The sequence below is a fragment of the Gopherus flavomarginatus genome, chromosome 3, assembly GCF_025201925.1.
Source record: "Gopherus flavomarginatus isolate rGopFla2 chromosome 3, rGopFla2.mat.asm, whole genome shotgun sequence".
Classification (NCBI taxonomy): domain Eukaryota; kingdom Metazoa; phylum Chordata; order Testudines; family Testudinidae; genus Gopherus; species Gopherus flavomarginatus.
The window spans coordinates 222,976,637-222,989,297 of record NC_066619.1 but is presented as its reverse complement, the minus strand read 5'-3'; the positions used below and the strand labels follow the sequence as shown (position 1 = coordinate 222,989,297).

Here is a 12,661-nt window from a genome sequence, read left to right as displayed (position 1 = left end):
CAAGCTGGTAACTAAGCTTGGAGGTTTTCATGCTAAACCCCATATTTTGGACGCTAAGGTCCAAATCTGGGACTAAGGTTATGATAACACTGTATTAGTCTCTGGTGGTTTGCATGATAATATCACTAGCCCCAGAAAGCTGTTAACCAGCAGGGACATTGCTCTTTTCAGAAATATAGTTGTCAATTGGAATTTGCACTAGAGAGATGAGTAAAGATTACTCATTTTTATAAGGGCTGTAGAATCAGACAATTACCTTTCATGGCAGATTTATAGTGTTATTCATAACTCTGTATCTTGCAACTTTGCTTTATCCAGCTGATTTTATAGTAGGGAATGAGCACATCAGGCTGCTGGGTAAAAGCTAGTTCTGTGAATTTCTCTGCTACCAGGAAGCATGAAGTGCTATGGATACCTGTCCACAATGGTAAATAAACTTTGAGGTATTAATTTCCTCAGCAATAAGTAATATGAGGAAAGGGATGAAAAATATTTCAATCTCAATAAACTGTAAGAACACCAGAACAGAATTAAAGTTTTACATTTGAGGGAAATGACCTACCCACGCAGATGGAAATGGGAAAGTTTTTCTCAGTCTATTTGGACTAAAAAGAGAAAAAGAGATTAGGTCAGATCCTGGTCCCAGTGAACTCCCATTCACTTTGATGAGATTGGGATTGATACATAGCAGTTTGTATGAAATGTTCATTAACAACAAATGCATCGGAATGAAAGACTACCTATAACTAGAGATAGTGCCAGGAAGTTTGATGGCATTTATCCAGATGGGGATTAGAATTGAGATAGGGTTTGATGGTCAGATTTAAATTTGAACCAATAGTAAGATATGGATTCAAATGAGATAGTGTCAAATTCTTTTGATCAGCATTTGAAAAATCTCAGGCCAAAATGATAGAAAATCTCATGAGATCTGTCTGAACAGACTAAGACTAGCCTTTCTGTTGTTGTTGTAATTTACTATAAAGTATCCCTAGCAAAAGCCATCCCCACTGTAACTCCACTGATTGCAGTGGAATTTAGATAAGAATGAATTCAGCCACCTATCACAGAACTTTGACTCAGGAAGGAACACACTGTATTCTTTTCAAACTGTAATTGCTATCTTCACTAATTTGACAGGACAAGGGCCTTCAGAATGACCTGAATGTCATTTTGTTCTCGGATCATGGGATGACTGACATTTCCTGGTTGGACAAAGTGATTGAGTTGAAGAACTATATCAATATGACTGATATTATCCAAGTAAAGGACCGAGGCCCTGTTGTGAGCCTGTGGCCAACTAAGGAGAAGCAGACTGAGGCAAGCAAAAGAATCACCTCGTTATTTCTTCTGTTTTATACCAATCATTTCTCAGCTTTAGTTTAAATCTTGGGAATCCAGTTCTGCCCTCAGATATGCATGTACAGGTCCTATCGAAGTCAATGGGAGTTGCATATCAGAAGGCAGAATTTGGGCCTGTGACTCGGGTTTCACCTAATGATGGATGATAAAATGCAAACCGTTTTTGAGTAAAATTCACATCATGCAAATCAAAAACTATAATCTTTCTCTGAATTATATTCTTTATGCAAATACACACACACACGTCTCATATTAGCAACATCTATTTGCTTTAGGCAGAGAGGTAGACTTGTTTTCTAATTTTTCTGTTTAATAATATAAAACACTGCCAACATTTTCTAACCTGGTGCCTAACACTAGACTTCATTAGACTAACATTAATCCATAAATAAATATTCACGGGAACCTAAGCATCCCCAGCTTTCATTGAGCTCAAGAGGAGCGCAGCATGTCTCAAAATCAAGTCAGTTCTACGTCGATTTTTAGGCACGTATATAGAACCCTAACTTTCAGCATCCAGGCTGGGATTTTCAAAGGAGTTTAAGGGAGTTAAGTGTCCTAATTCCACTGAATTTCAATGGCATTTGGGCATCTAACTTAAATAGGCTCATTTGAAAATTCTGGCCTTCTTTTTTTTTTAATTTTTTTTTTTTTTTTTACACAGCAATGATAATCTCTTTACAACAATTTTGAAGTATTAGCATTTTTGAGTCAATAAATGATAAAAGCCCCAAACTGCTGGCTTTGAGACTGTTGGAAATAAAATTATGGAAATCAAGTGAAGTTCTAGACCAATGGTTCCCAACCTTTTTGTCTGGTGGGCACCAGATGAAGGACCGTGGCGGCAGTCGAGCATCCGCCAAAATGCGCTGAATTTCTGCAGCATTTCGGCGGTGACACCTCTCGATGACGTTGCTTGTCGGCAGCAAGCAGCGTCATCGAGAGGCATCGCTGCCAAAATGCCGCAGAAATTCGGCAGCATTTCAGCGGATGCTCGACCACTGGCCAGGACGCGGGCGCATTTAGAATAATGTAGCTGAAGTCGACGTAATTAGATCGACTTACCATGGTGTCTTCATCGCAGTGAGTCGACTGCTGCTGCTCCCCTGTCGACTCTGCCATCACCTCTCACAGCGCTGGAGTACAGGAGTCAATGGGAGAGCACTCGGGAGTCAATTTATCACGTCTAGACTAGACAGGATAAATCGATCCCCGCTGGATCGATCACTGCCTGCCAATCCGGCAGGTAGTGTAGACATACCCTCAGTGTCTCCATAATTGTTTCCAGTGCTGTAGCTCAGTGTGCACATGTATGCATGCACATGTATACACACAAATTGGGTGTGTGTAGGGGGCAAATTTTCAAAGGAGCCTGTTAAAATACATCTACCAAATTTGCATAAACACCCATTTGCACCTGCAAAGTCTCATATTTGTATGCATTAATGCGTATCAGTGCACACAACTAGACACTTACGAAGATAAGCTATCTGTTTTAAAAATGCAGAACTTTTCCCTCACCAACAGATACATGTGCAATTTTTACAGGCAGATGGTTTTATAACTTTTGTTTCCTTTACAGGTGCATAATAAACTGAAAGCTGTGCAACACATGAATGTTTATAGCATAGAAGAAATTCCAGATAGATTCTATTACAAAAAAGGGAAATTTGTGTCTCCTTTAACTCTTGTGGCTGAGGAAGGATGGTTCATAGCAGAGGTAAAGTGTATGAACAAATTATTGATTTACCAATCTGTTTAAAAAGTATAATATATAAAATGAATAAGAAAAAAGATGTAAAATTATAAGATTAATGGTGAGTTATACTACTGACTCGGAGTTTAGCTGGGATAAATACTACTGCCCCACATTTAAATACTATAAATGTATTTTTAAATGAAACTAACGGTGTGATAACTACATCAAATTTAAGTTAAGATTGATCCTTTGTCGTGTCGTGGTATAATAAGAGCTGAAACTTAATCCCTTTTGCATATAATTATTTTTCCTCTTCATACAGTTTACCTTTTCCTTTCAACCTTCCTCTGGTTGGGTTCAGGGATTACTTTCTTTTGCAACCTAAGATTATCCTAATGTATGACAATATTTCCTCCACCACAGTACCCTCGACTTGGTTCCCCAGGTACTTTTCTGACATTATACTGTCACTTAAAAATACTATTTACTCTCTTGACTTCCTCCCATTTCCAATTATTTGCTACCATTTCCCTACCACTAAGCTCTACATTACTACAATTTTCAATAATTCCTTTGCTTCTGGTAATTTCCCCACCCTCTATGTAATTCAAAGGGGATGGAGGTTTTTTTGTTATAGATAAAAACTTATTTATAAGGAATCCATGGCCAAAGGTGATAAAAAAATCAGCATTTACGCAAGAAAGTAACTGTTTTAGGTGTATGTAAGTGAATGATTACAAGTGGCTGAAGATGGGCATTTTGTTATCTGCCATAAACACAACTATGTTAATGAAGTGTGTGTACACACACACACACACACACACACACAGTGGTAGTTATGTGTAATTATTTTGAAAATATTTTGTGGGTTGTTTTTTTTTTTAAATGTAATTGACACGTGTAGGCTGTTTTATCCAAAAGGAAACCAAAGCACTTCACAGATGTAAAGCACTTCACAAAGTATTTCACAATCTTCCATTCCTTATATATCCAAAACTCCTATTTAACTCAGGTTTTGGAAGGATAATCCATACTTTGCATAATCGAGAGAGCACTGATTTCTATGCATAGGACTCAGTTTAACCACCACTGAAATGCAGTCACTTCTGGGGTGGAATACAATGGCTATTTCAGAGTGCCTTCCAGAAAGGTGCTAAATGCTCCCAGGAGGCGCTCATCTTGCAGGATCTGACCCTCTTGCAGTGCGTACAGTAGCAACCACAGTCCAAAGACAGGAAATGAAGAATACCGTATCCAATGGAAACTGCAAGGATGAATTTTAGTAGGCAAACTATAATAAATATTACAGAACTCAGTTAGTATACAGGGTTTAACATCTACACTTTTTTTTTAAAAAGTGGAGTTTGTTACTCCTGTATATATAGAGACTTTTGTAACAGTTCTTCATTATTCTAAAATATTACTACTATTATTTAGTATTTGATATTTCATCCAAGTTTTTCATGGTGCATTACATATAGGGTTGGGCAGGAAATAGTTTTCTCATCTCAAATTGGGACCAAAAAAATCAAAATCTTGAAAAAAAAAATTGAAGATTTTTGAACCAAATGCCCATAACTTTTTTATTTCAAAAATGTCAAAAGGTGACATTTCAAAACTTCTTTTCCAACTCTTTTTTTTAAGTTGGGAAATTCATCAAAACTCTTTCCCACAAATAATTTCTGATCTGACAAACAACTTTTTGGCAAAAAAACATTTCCTCAAAAAATTCTTGAGCAGCTTTAACAACAAATGTTACTTAAGCCTCACAATGCAGAGGTTAGGTAACTATAGTTATACACATTTTATAGACAGGTAAATGAAGGCATCACTATGTTAAGTAATTTGTCCAAAGTCACTTAGTGGTGACATAAGTCAGTAACAGAATTGGAATAGAACCTAGGAGTACGGGCTCCCAGTCTCTCTCTCTAATAACTATACCATACTTGCCTCATAAATTAACATAGCTAAACAGAACAGCTGCTTTTATGCCTGTCATATAGTTATCTGACTGCTACATTTTCAACATAACACCTCTAGTTTGTGATGGTGAGTTTCACAAACTTACCTAAATGCTTACTTTAAAAAAATCATTTATGAATATGGATTGGTAAGCTGCACATTTTCAGTTTAAAAATCTAAATGCCACTGATGAGTTTCAAGAATATATAAAAAAAAGTATCTGAAACCATTTTCTTTAACTGATTTTTTTTAAATGATTACAACTAAAACCTTTTGTACGGTACCAGCTTAACATTCAGAACACTTATGAATACTGGAAAAAATTTAAATAATGGAAATTTGACAAACCCTTAACAACCGTAGAGCAAACATTGCTTACTACAAAATTATTTCTGTCTTTCTGTCCATTCCTCCCTATTGTTTCTGATTTTCTCAAGAATGCCCTCTTATTCATTCAGTGAATTCTTCCTCAGTCTGGGTGTATTTTCATTATCTGAGACTCAGATTTGAAAAAAAAGTTGTGTGTCATATTTTTAAAGTAATAATTGAGATTTCAATTATTTTTGTGCCCAAACCACTGAAAAGAGTTTGTCAAGCTCTTTCCTATTGTGTTCACCTTAAAAAAATTGTTTTTAAAAAAACTTTCCATTGTTGTTAGTACTCTCTGAGCACTACTCACATTATCATTGAGCAGAAAGGGGGAATGTCTCTGGAATTCTACCCTCTCCATACATTCCAGACTTCACTTTTTCATTTCACTATCCAAATATCAATACTCCCCCCACCCTTTTTTTTTTTTTAAGTTCTGTTAGTTTCAGTGTTGATACTATTTTGTTCATCTTGAAATGTTGGTCATTCTTTACTCCAATTTAATTTTCAATATAACATATTTGGGATTCAGTATCTCTATACTTAATGCTTTGCTTGCTGGCCTGTATATGTTATGTACCTCTACTGCTGTACTTTCTGCAGTTTAAACAAGCTGAATTTGTAGTTACAAGCAAACATAAGTATGTGGGAGAACCTTTGAATGTCGGGAGAGTTAGGGAATTGCATGGCCTTGTACATTAGCGTTTCACTGTTAGAGATCAACGTTCAGTCTTGGTTTAAATTAGATAGGAGAAATAGGTTCATCAAATATCATCCTAGCTCCCGTTTGTGCATATCACAAAATCAGCGCACATGCTGGCACAGTTCTGAGCTACTGGTACTCTTTTCTCAACAGAAGCATGACTGGGTTAGCAATGTGAGTTGCTGCAAGTTAGGATGGAGTGTGGTGCCCGGGGAACACTATGTTGGGGAACTTGCATAGCACCTGCCCATACTATGCTTGCCTGAAGCCAGTGCTATTAATGACACTATGCAACCATTTGCCAATGTAAAAGAAAGTAACATGATTTCTCACCCAAATACCAGAAAATGAGATAAAAGTTGCTATGTTTCTGACTGCATTTCACAGCTTCAGTAAGGTACTATTATCTTTGTACTCTTGGGCTGGTGATCGAAGGGCACTTTCTTTCCTGAGTTTGGCATTACTAGGGAAACAGCTGAGTCCATAACATCTGACAGTGCTTTTAAAAGGTTTAACTTCAGCCATGTCATGATATCTCCAAAGAAACTTTGCAACTTAGATAAGACTTGGCATGACTTGAGTGGATGCCAACAAATGCTATACAACTTGTCTTATGGTGAGCAGCCCGTTAGTTTCCTGGAACTCCATTAAGCAGAATAGCAGCGTAGGCAGGCACTATAGTAGGAGACTATACAAAAAAGCAGACTGAGTCCATTTTCTTTTTTGCTTGCTCTGAGTGCTGTCAGTGAAATCAATGGAGACAAGGCAACAGATTTAATTTGTCAACTAGAACTGTTCAATTATCTTGTACAACTGCTGACTGTTACATACAAAGAAATTCATGGATACTCAAGGGGTTCCTGCAGTTAGCAGCCTAAAGATCTACACTTCATAAAAAAAATTTTTATAGATCCCACAGTTTCTATCCATGGTCAATTGTTTGGGAAGGGGAAGAAGAGAGAATAAAATCAGATAATAAATATAAATAAAATGGAAATGAATCTTAAATCAGTCTGTCTCATCACTGGACCGAGTTTACTGGAGCTATGGATACAAGGTGAGTACACTATCTCTCTACGGTCCTGGCCACTCAGTGCCACTGTTACTCATCAGTTAGGAGAATTTTAACATATCATTAGTTGATGAAGTGAAATACTATTTAGAAGTCACTGAACAGATTACAATTATTTCTCTCTGGTCACCCAGCTCTAGTCCTGAGGTGATGCCCCAGCATGGTGTTAGTAGGCACTGCTAAACATGCCATTTTTTGGATGAGATGTAAAAGTGAGATCCTGATTCCTTGCGTTCATTCAGGACTCACGATCCTTTAAAAAAACAGTAGGTATGTTAACTCCAGGGTCCTGGCAAAATTCCAACTTTGATCATTACATTATGGTCTTCATAAATTCCCTCTGCAGTTTCAGACAACTACGTTGTCTTCTTTATTTCATGCCCTAAAATATTTGTGTGGCATTGTGCGGTGTTCAACAGCTGCAACATTTCATTCCATGGAAGATGCAATCCAGTGATGGAGGAAATAACCCTCCATTATTGTTTGTATGTCAGGTATTAAGACCTGTAGGAGCCTCCTGGATGAAAACTACTATGATGAAAGTTTGTTAAGTAGTCGTTACTATGGAACTGGAGAGACTGATTCCAAAGAAATGTTTAAAAGTACTATTTCTGTGTAACATTGTTAAGTAAAAACAAACTGGAGATACAAGGACTGTGTACAAGCATCTGAAGAATGTAGGCACTAAGGAAGGAAAAGAATTGTTGGAGTGGTCTACATGGGTATAACTAGGAGTAATGGTATGAAACTGAGCAAAAGAAAACATAAGGTGAATGTCCTCAGCAAAAAACTTCAACAGACCTGATTTAGGAATAGTCTCCTAAAGGAAGCTTCATTGCTTGCATAATAAAGCAAGCAAACAGGACAAAACATTTGAGAATTTGTTGTAGGGAAGAGTCCTGTGCTGATTGGAATGACTGGATGAAATGGACCAACTTTTTTAATTGGTCTTTTCCTTTTCTCGCTTTTATGACATTGGTAATGAGGGCAAAGGACAAAATTAAATGTAAATTATTCCATTGAATTGAACAACAGAATTTGGTCAGAAAGTGGCATTGCTAGGAAGCAGCCATAGAAGAACTCACTGATATGGACTAGCTCTGTATCTACATTCATCCACCAGAAACATTCAGGGAAGAGGGGAATAGAAATTGAAAAGGTTATCTTCCCCGTTAGGTGCCCTCAGGAGCAGGGCCTGAGGATGTGGCATTGTATACTATAGAAGGTAATAATAATATAAGAATATTCTCATGTGCCTTCCTTTTATGTTTGTATTCTATTATAATGAATCAAGTGCCGTTTCTATATACTTGCTATGTCCCCTATTGGTGATTATATCCTGCCCTTTCAGGGGGTTGGTCTTGATGATCTAATAAGTCTTTTCCATCTCTGACTACTACTATCCTATGACTATGGCGGCAGAACATAAACTCCATTACAAAATAAAGATTACGATACATTATTAATTACCCAGTTCTTTCTTTATTTAAAGGCTCCCTCTTATGGCATTTATATGTTAACCTGTGTTTTGTTTCTGTTCCCCAGAGTAAAGAGAAACTTCCATTCTGGGAGAATGGCACAGGGAAAAAAGAGGCCTGGCAGAATGGGTGGCATGGATATGACAATGAGCTCATGAGCATGAGGGCATTCTTCCTCGCATATGGGCCAGGTAGGCCAAATGAATGATCAGATAATCACAAACTCCCCACCCTACCCTGCCTCTACAATAGCTTCAGAGAAAAGGCAGATCCACAGTGCTGCACTGTTTTGGGAGGAGCATTGGTAGAAGTTAATTCTGGACATGGAGCCTTTCCATCACAGCCCATATGAAAATAGAACAAGCTTGCTCTCCTTTTAGCCTCTATATCTTATGTGAAACTGGGGGAGAAACCAATGATCTACCACTATGATTGCCCAAGCCTTGGATCAACGTTGAGTATCCCTTCCTGTTAACGTACTCCAGGACTCTCACACAGGCACATCAATAGGTCCTGTATTGTTTGGGATCCTCAATTGTTTAAATCCAGGGGTAGGCAACCTATGGCATGTGTGCCGAAAGTGGCACGCAAGCTGATTTTCAGTGGCACTCACGCAGCCCGGGTCCTGGCTACTGATCCAGGGGGCTCTGCATTTTAATTTAATTTTAAATGAAGCTTCTTAAACATTTTTAATACTTTACATACAAGAATAGTTTAGTTATATATTATAGACTTATAGAAAGAGGCCTTCTAAAAACATTAAAATGTATGACTGGTACACGAAACCTTAAATTAGAGTGAATAAATGAAGACTCGGCACACCACTTCTGAAAGGCTGCGGACCCCTGTTTAAATCCTTCAGTGATCTTTGGCACATTGGTCACTTCTATCCCAGGCCCTGGCAACTCATGATGTATTGCTATGTACACTTCCATGACATGCACACTATCATGGATTTTCCAGCCAACCAGTAATTATCTGGAACGACACAGAGTCTCAGATCCTGATCTCTATGTGGTGTATATTATGCTATTTCTGTACTGCTACTAATATACAAGGTGCACAGGATTTAATCTGCAGATCTGAATACACATTGTAGGTGTGTACCATTATCCTCATTTTACGGATGGGGAAACTAAGCGAAGAGACATCAAGTGATTTGCCCAGGGCTACACAGGAAGTCTCCTAATTCCCAAAACAGTTTCCAATCCATTGAACCTTGCTGTTCTCAGCTAGGCTTGAGCTCTTTTAAATATGTATGAAATACAGGTATCCTTTTAGTCTTGGTAAAGGGCTCATCAAGACAGAATAGCTCCTTTGATAGCATCCATTTCGTTATTACTTATATCATACACCTGGCTGCATCATTACATAGAGAATTTCTGAGTCCCAGTTTGTCGGACCCTTTAAATATCGACTAGAGCATGCTCTTCACAGATGAGAGAAAAAAATAGATTTAGAATCTTTCACACAATCATTGCAAAGCAAAACTATCTGCTGAAAAGGCAGCAGAGCGATATTTAAATGCACAAACATTTAAATAGCTCCTGTGTTTAATAGTTCCATTCTCTTTTCTTATTTGCCCAATTAATTTTAACAGATAATTTTGTGTCCTACTCACAAGACTTTCTATTAGTCTCTGGAACGACATAAGGTCCCCGTCTCACCTAATTCCTTGTTTATTGGATGCTTCTGCAATTCAAAACCTCAAGCAAAAGAAATTATCCAATGTTAAATCCTGCCTGCCATTCAGAGATTAAAACACCTCTTTGCATTTCTTTGTTTCAGATTTCAAATCTAACTTCAGGGCGCCTTCAATCAGATCGGTCGATGTTTACAACATCATGTGCAATATTGCAGGAATACAGCCACTATCGAACAATGGATCCTGGTCCAGAGTGGAGTGTATGTTAAAAAATAATGCCAGTTTGGCACAGTTATTCCAGTGGAGCAGCTGTGTGCTGGCATTAATTCTACTTTTATTGTTTGCATAACAGATCTCATTAGTCTGGCCCCAAAACAATATTGGTCAGTGTGACCAGTAACTTGACTTTTTTATTGTTGTTGTTTAGAATTCTTTATTTGGATAATGGCTTCAGTAATAGAATACTGTCTGGGTAAAATGCACCTATTCACCCAAATTCATCCCTCAAGTTACACAAGGGATAATCACAGTGGTTATAACAAATGCAAAGCCAAACCTTGCTTTAATTAACACTGTTGTAAATATGTACAGCAGCGTCAATGAGAGCAGAATGTAGCCCATTGTGAGCATGAGTGAGAAAGTTACTCCAGGAGATAGAGAATGAATTCCTCCCCATACTACCATACCTAACTAAGGAGACGCTGTCACCTCTGCATAGTTAGGGGCTCCAGACTGGATATAGGCCTTTATAAATTTTTTTTCTTACTTAATTGGCCTCTCAGAGTTGGTAAGACACCTCCCACCTTTTCATGCTCTCTGTATGTGTATACATATCTCCTCAATATATGTTCCATTCTATGCATCCAAAGAAGTGGGCTGTAGCCCATGAAAGCTTATGCTCAAATAAATTTGTTAGTCTCTAAGGTGCTACAAGTACTCCTGTTCTTTTTGCAGATACAGTCTAACACGGCTGCTACTCTGAAACCTGTAATTTTACCAATTGTTTTATTCTGGATTATTTCTTTCTCTTTGCTACAGCCCTGCCCTCTCCTCACAAATCAGTTACATGCATGGTGTACACTGCCCCATTCCTTTAAACAGGAATAAACAGTCTGTCTCCACTCAGGCCTGGTCTACACTACATGTTTATACCGATTTTAGCAGCGTTAAACTGATTTAACGCTGCACCCGTCCACACAACGAGGCCCTTTATATCGATATAAAGGGCTCTTTAAACTGGTTTCTGTACTCCTCCCCGACAAGAGGAGTAGCGCTGAAATTGGTATTACCATATCGGATTAGGGTTAGTGTGGCTGCAAATCGACGGTATTGGCCTCTGGGCGGTATCCCACAGTGCACCACTGTGACCGCTCTGGAAAGCAATCTGAACTCAGATGCACTGGCCAGGTAGACAGGAAAAGCCCCGCAAACTTTTGAATTGCATTTCCTGTTTGCCCAGCGTGGAGCTCTGATCAGCATGGGTGGCAATGCAGTCCCAAATCCAAAAAGAGCTCCAGCATAGATTGTACGGGAGATACTGGATCTGATCACTGTATGGGGAGACAAATCAGTTCTATCAGAGCTCCGTTACAGAAGATGAAATACCAAAGCATTTGAAAAAAATCTCTAGGCTATGATGCAGAGTCCACAGCACAGTGCTGTGTGACAAGTGTAACGGAAAGCCAAAGAATCAAATGGACGCTCATGGAGGGAGGGAGGGGGGACTGAGGACTCCAGCTATCCCACAGTCCCTGAAAAGCATTTGCATTCTTGGCTGAGCTCCCAATGCCTGTAGGGTCAAACACGTTGTCCGGAGTAGTTCAGGGTATATCTTGTCAATTTACTCCCCCTCCTCCTCCATGAAAGAAAAGGGAAAAAAAATCGTTTGTTGACTTTTTTCAATGTCACCGTATGTCTACTGCATGCTGCTGGTAGACACAGTGCTGGGGCAATAAACAGCAACATCCTCTCCCCTCCCATCCCCGGTGGCAGACGGTACAGTGCAGTAGGACTGGTAACTGTCCTCGTCATCAGCCCGTGAGTGCTCCTGGCTGGCCTCAGGTGAGGTCGGCCTGAGGTGCCTGGGTAAAAATAGGAATGACTCCCGGTCATTCCCAGTAGATGGTACAGAACGGCTGGTAACCGTCCTCATCATAGCAATTGGGGGCTGTCTAAAGAAAAGATTCTGTACTGCCTGGACTATCATAGCAGCGGGATGCTGCGCTCCTCTCCCCTCCACCGTTTAATGTCCTGCCTGGACTATCATAGCAGCTGGAGACTGCCTGCCCCTCATTTTATCTCACTAAAAAGTCAGTGTTGCTTATTCCTGCATTCTTTATTACTTCATCACACAAATGGGGGGACCCTGCAA

General features: G+C 39.0%; 1 protein-coding gene across 1 annotated transcript in view; it reads left to right on the top strand.

Moving 5' to 3' along the window:
* ENPP6 (ectonucleotide pyrophosphatase/phosphodiesterase 6) overlaps positions 1 to 11,217 on the top strand; it is a 54,531-nt gene extending 43,314 nt beyond the window's left edge. Inside the window, exons 5-8 of the mRNA XM_050945360.1 lie at positions 1,141 to 1,320; positions 2,945 to 3,082; positions 8,713 to 8,836; positions 10,434 to 11,217. Of these exons, the coding sequence (XP_050801317.1) occupies positions 1,141 to 1,320; positions 2,945 to 3,082; positions 8,713 to 8,836; positions 10,434 to 10,639 (648 nt within the window). The 3' untranslated portion in view covers positions 10,640 to 11,217. The remainder of the gene's footprint in view (positions 1 to 1,140; positions 1,321 to 2,944; positions 3,083 to 8,712; positions 8,837 to 10,433) is intronic.
* The last annotated feature ends 1,444 nt before the right edge of the window (positions 11,218 to 12,661 follow it).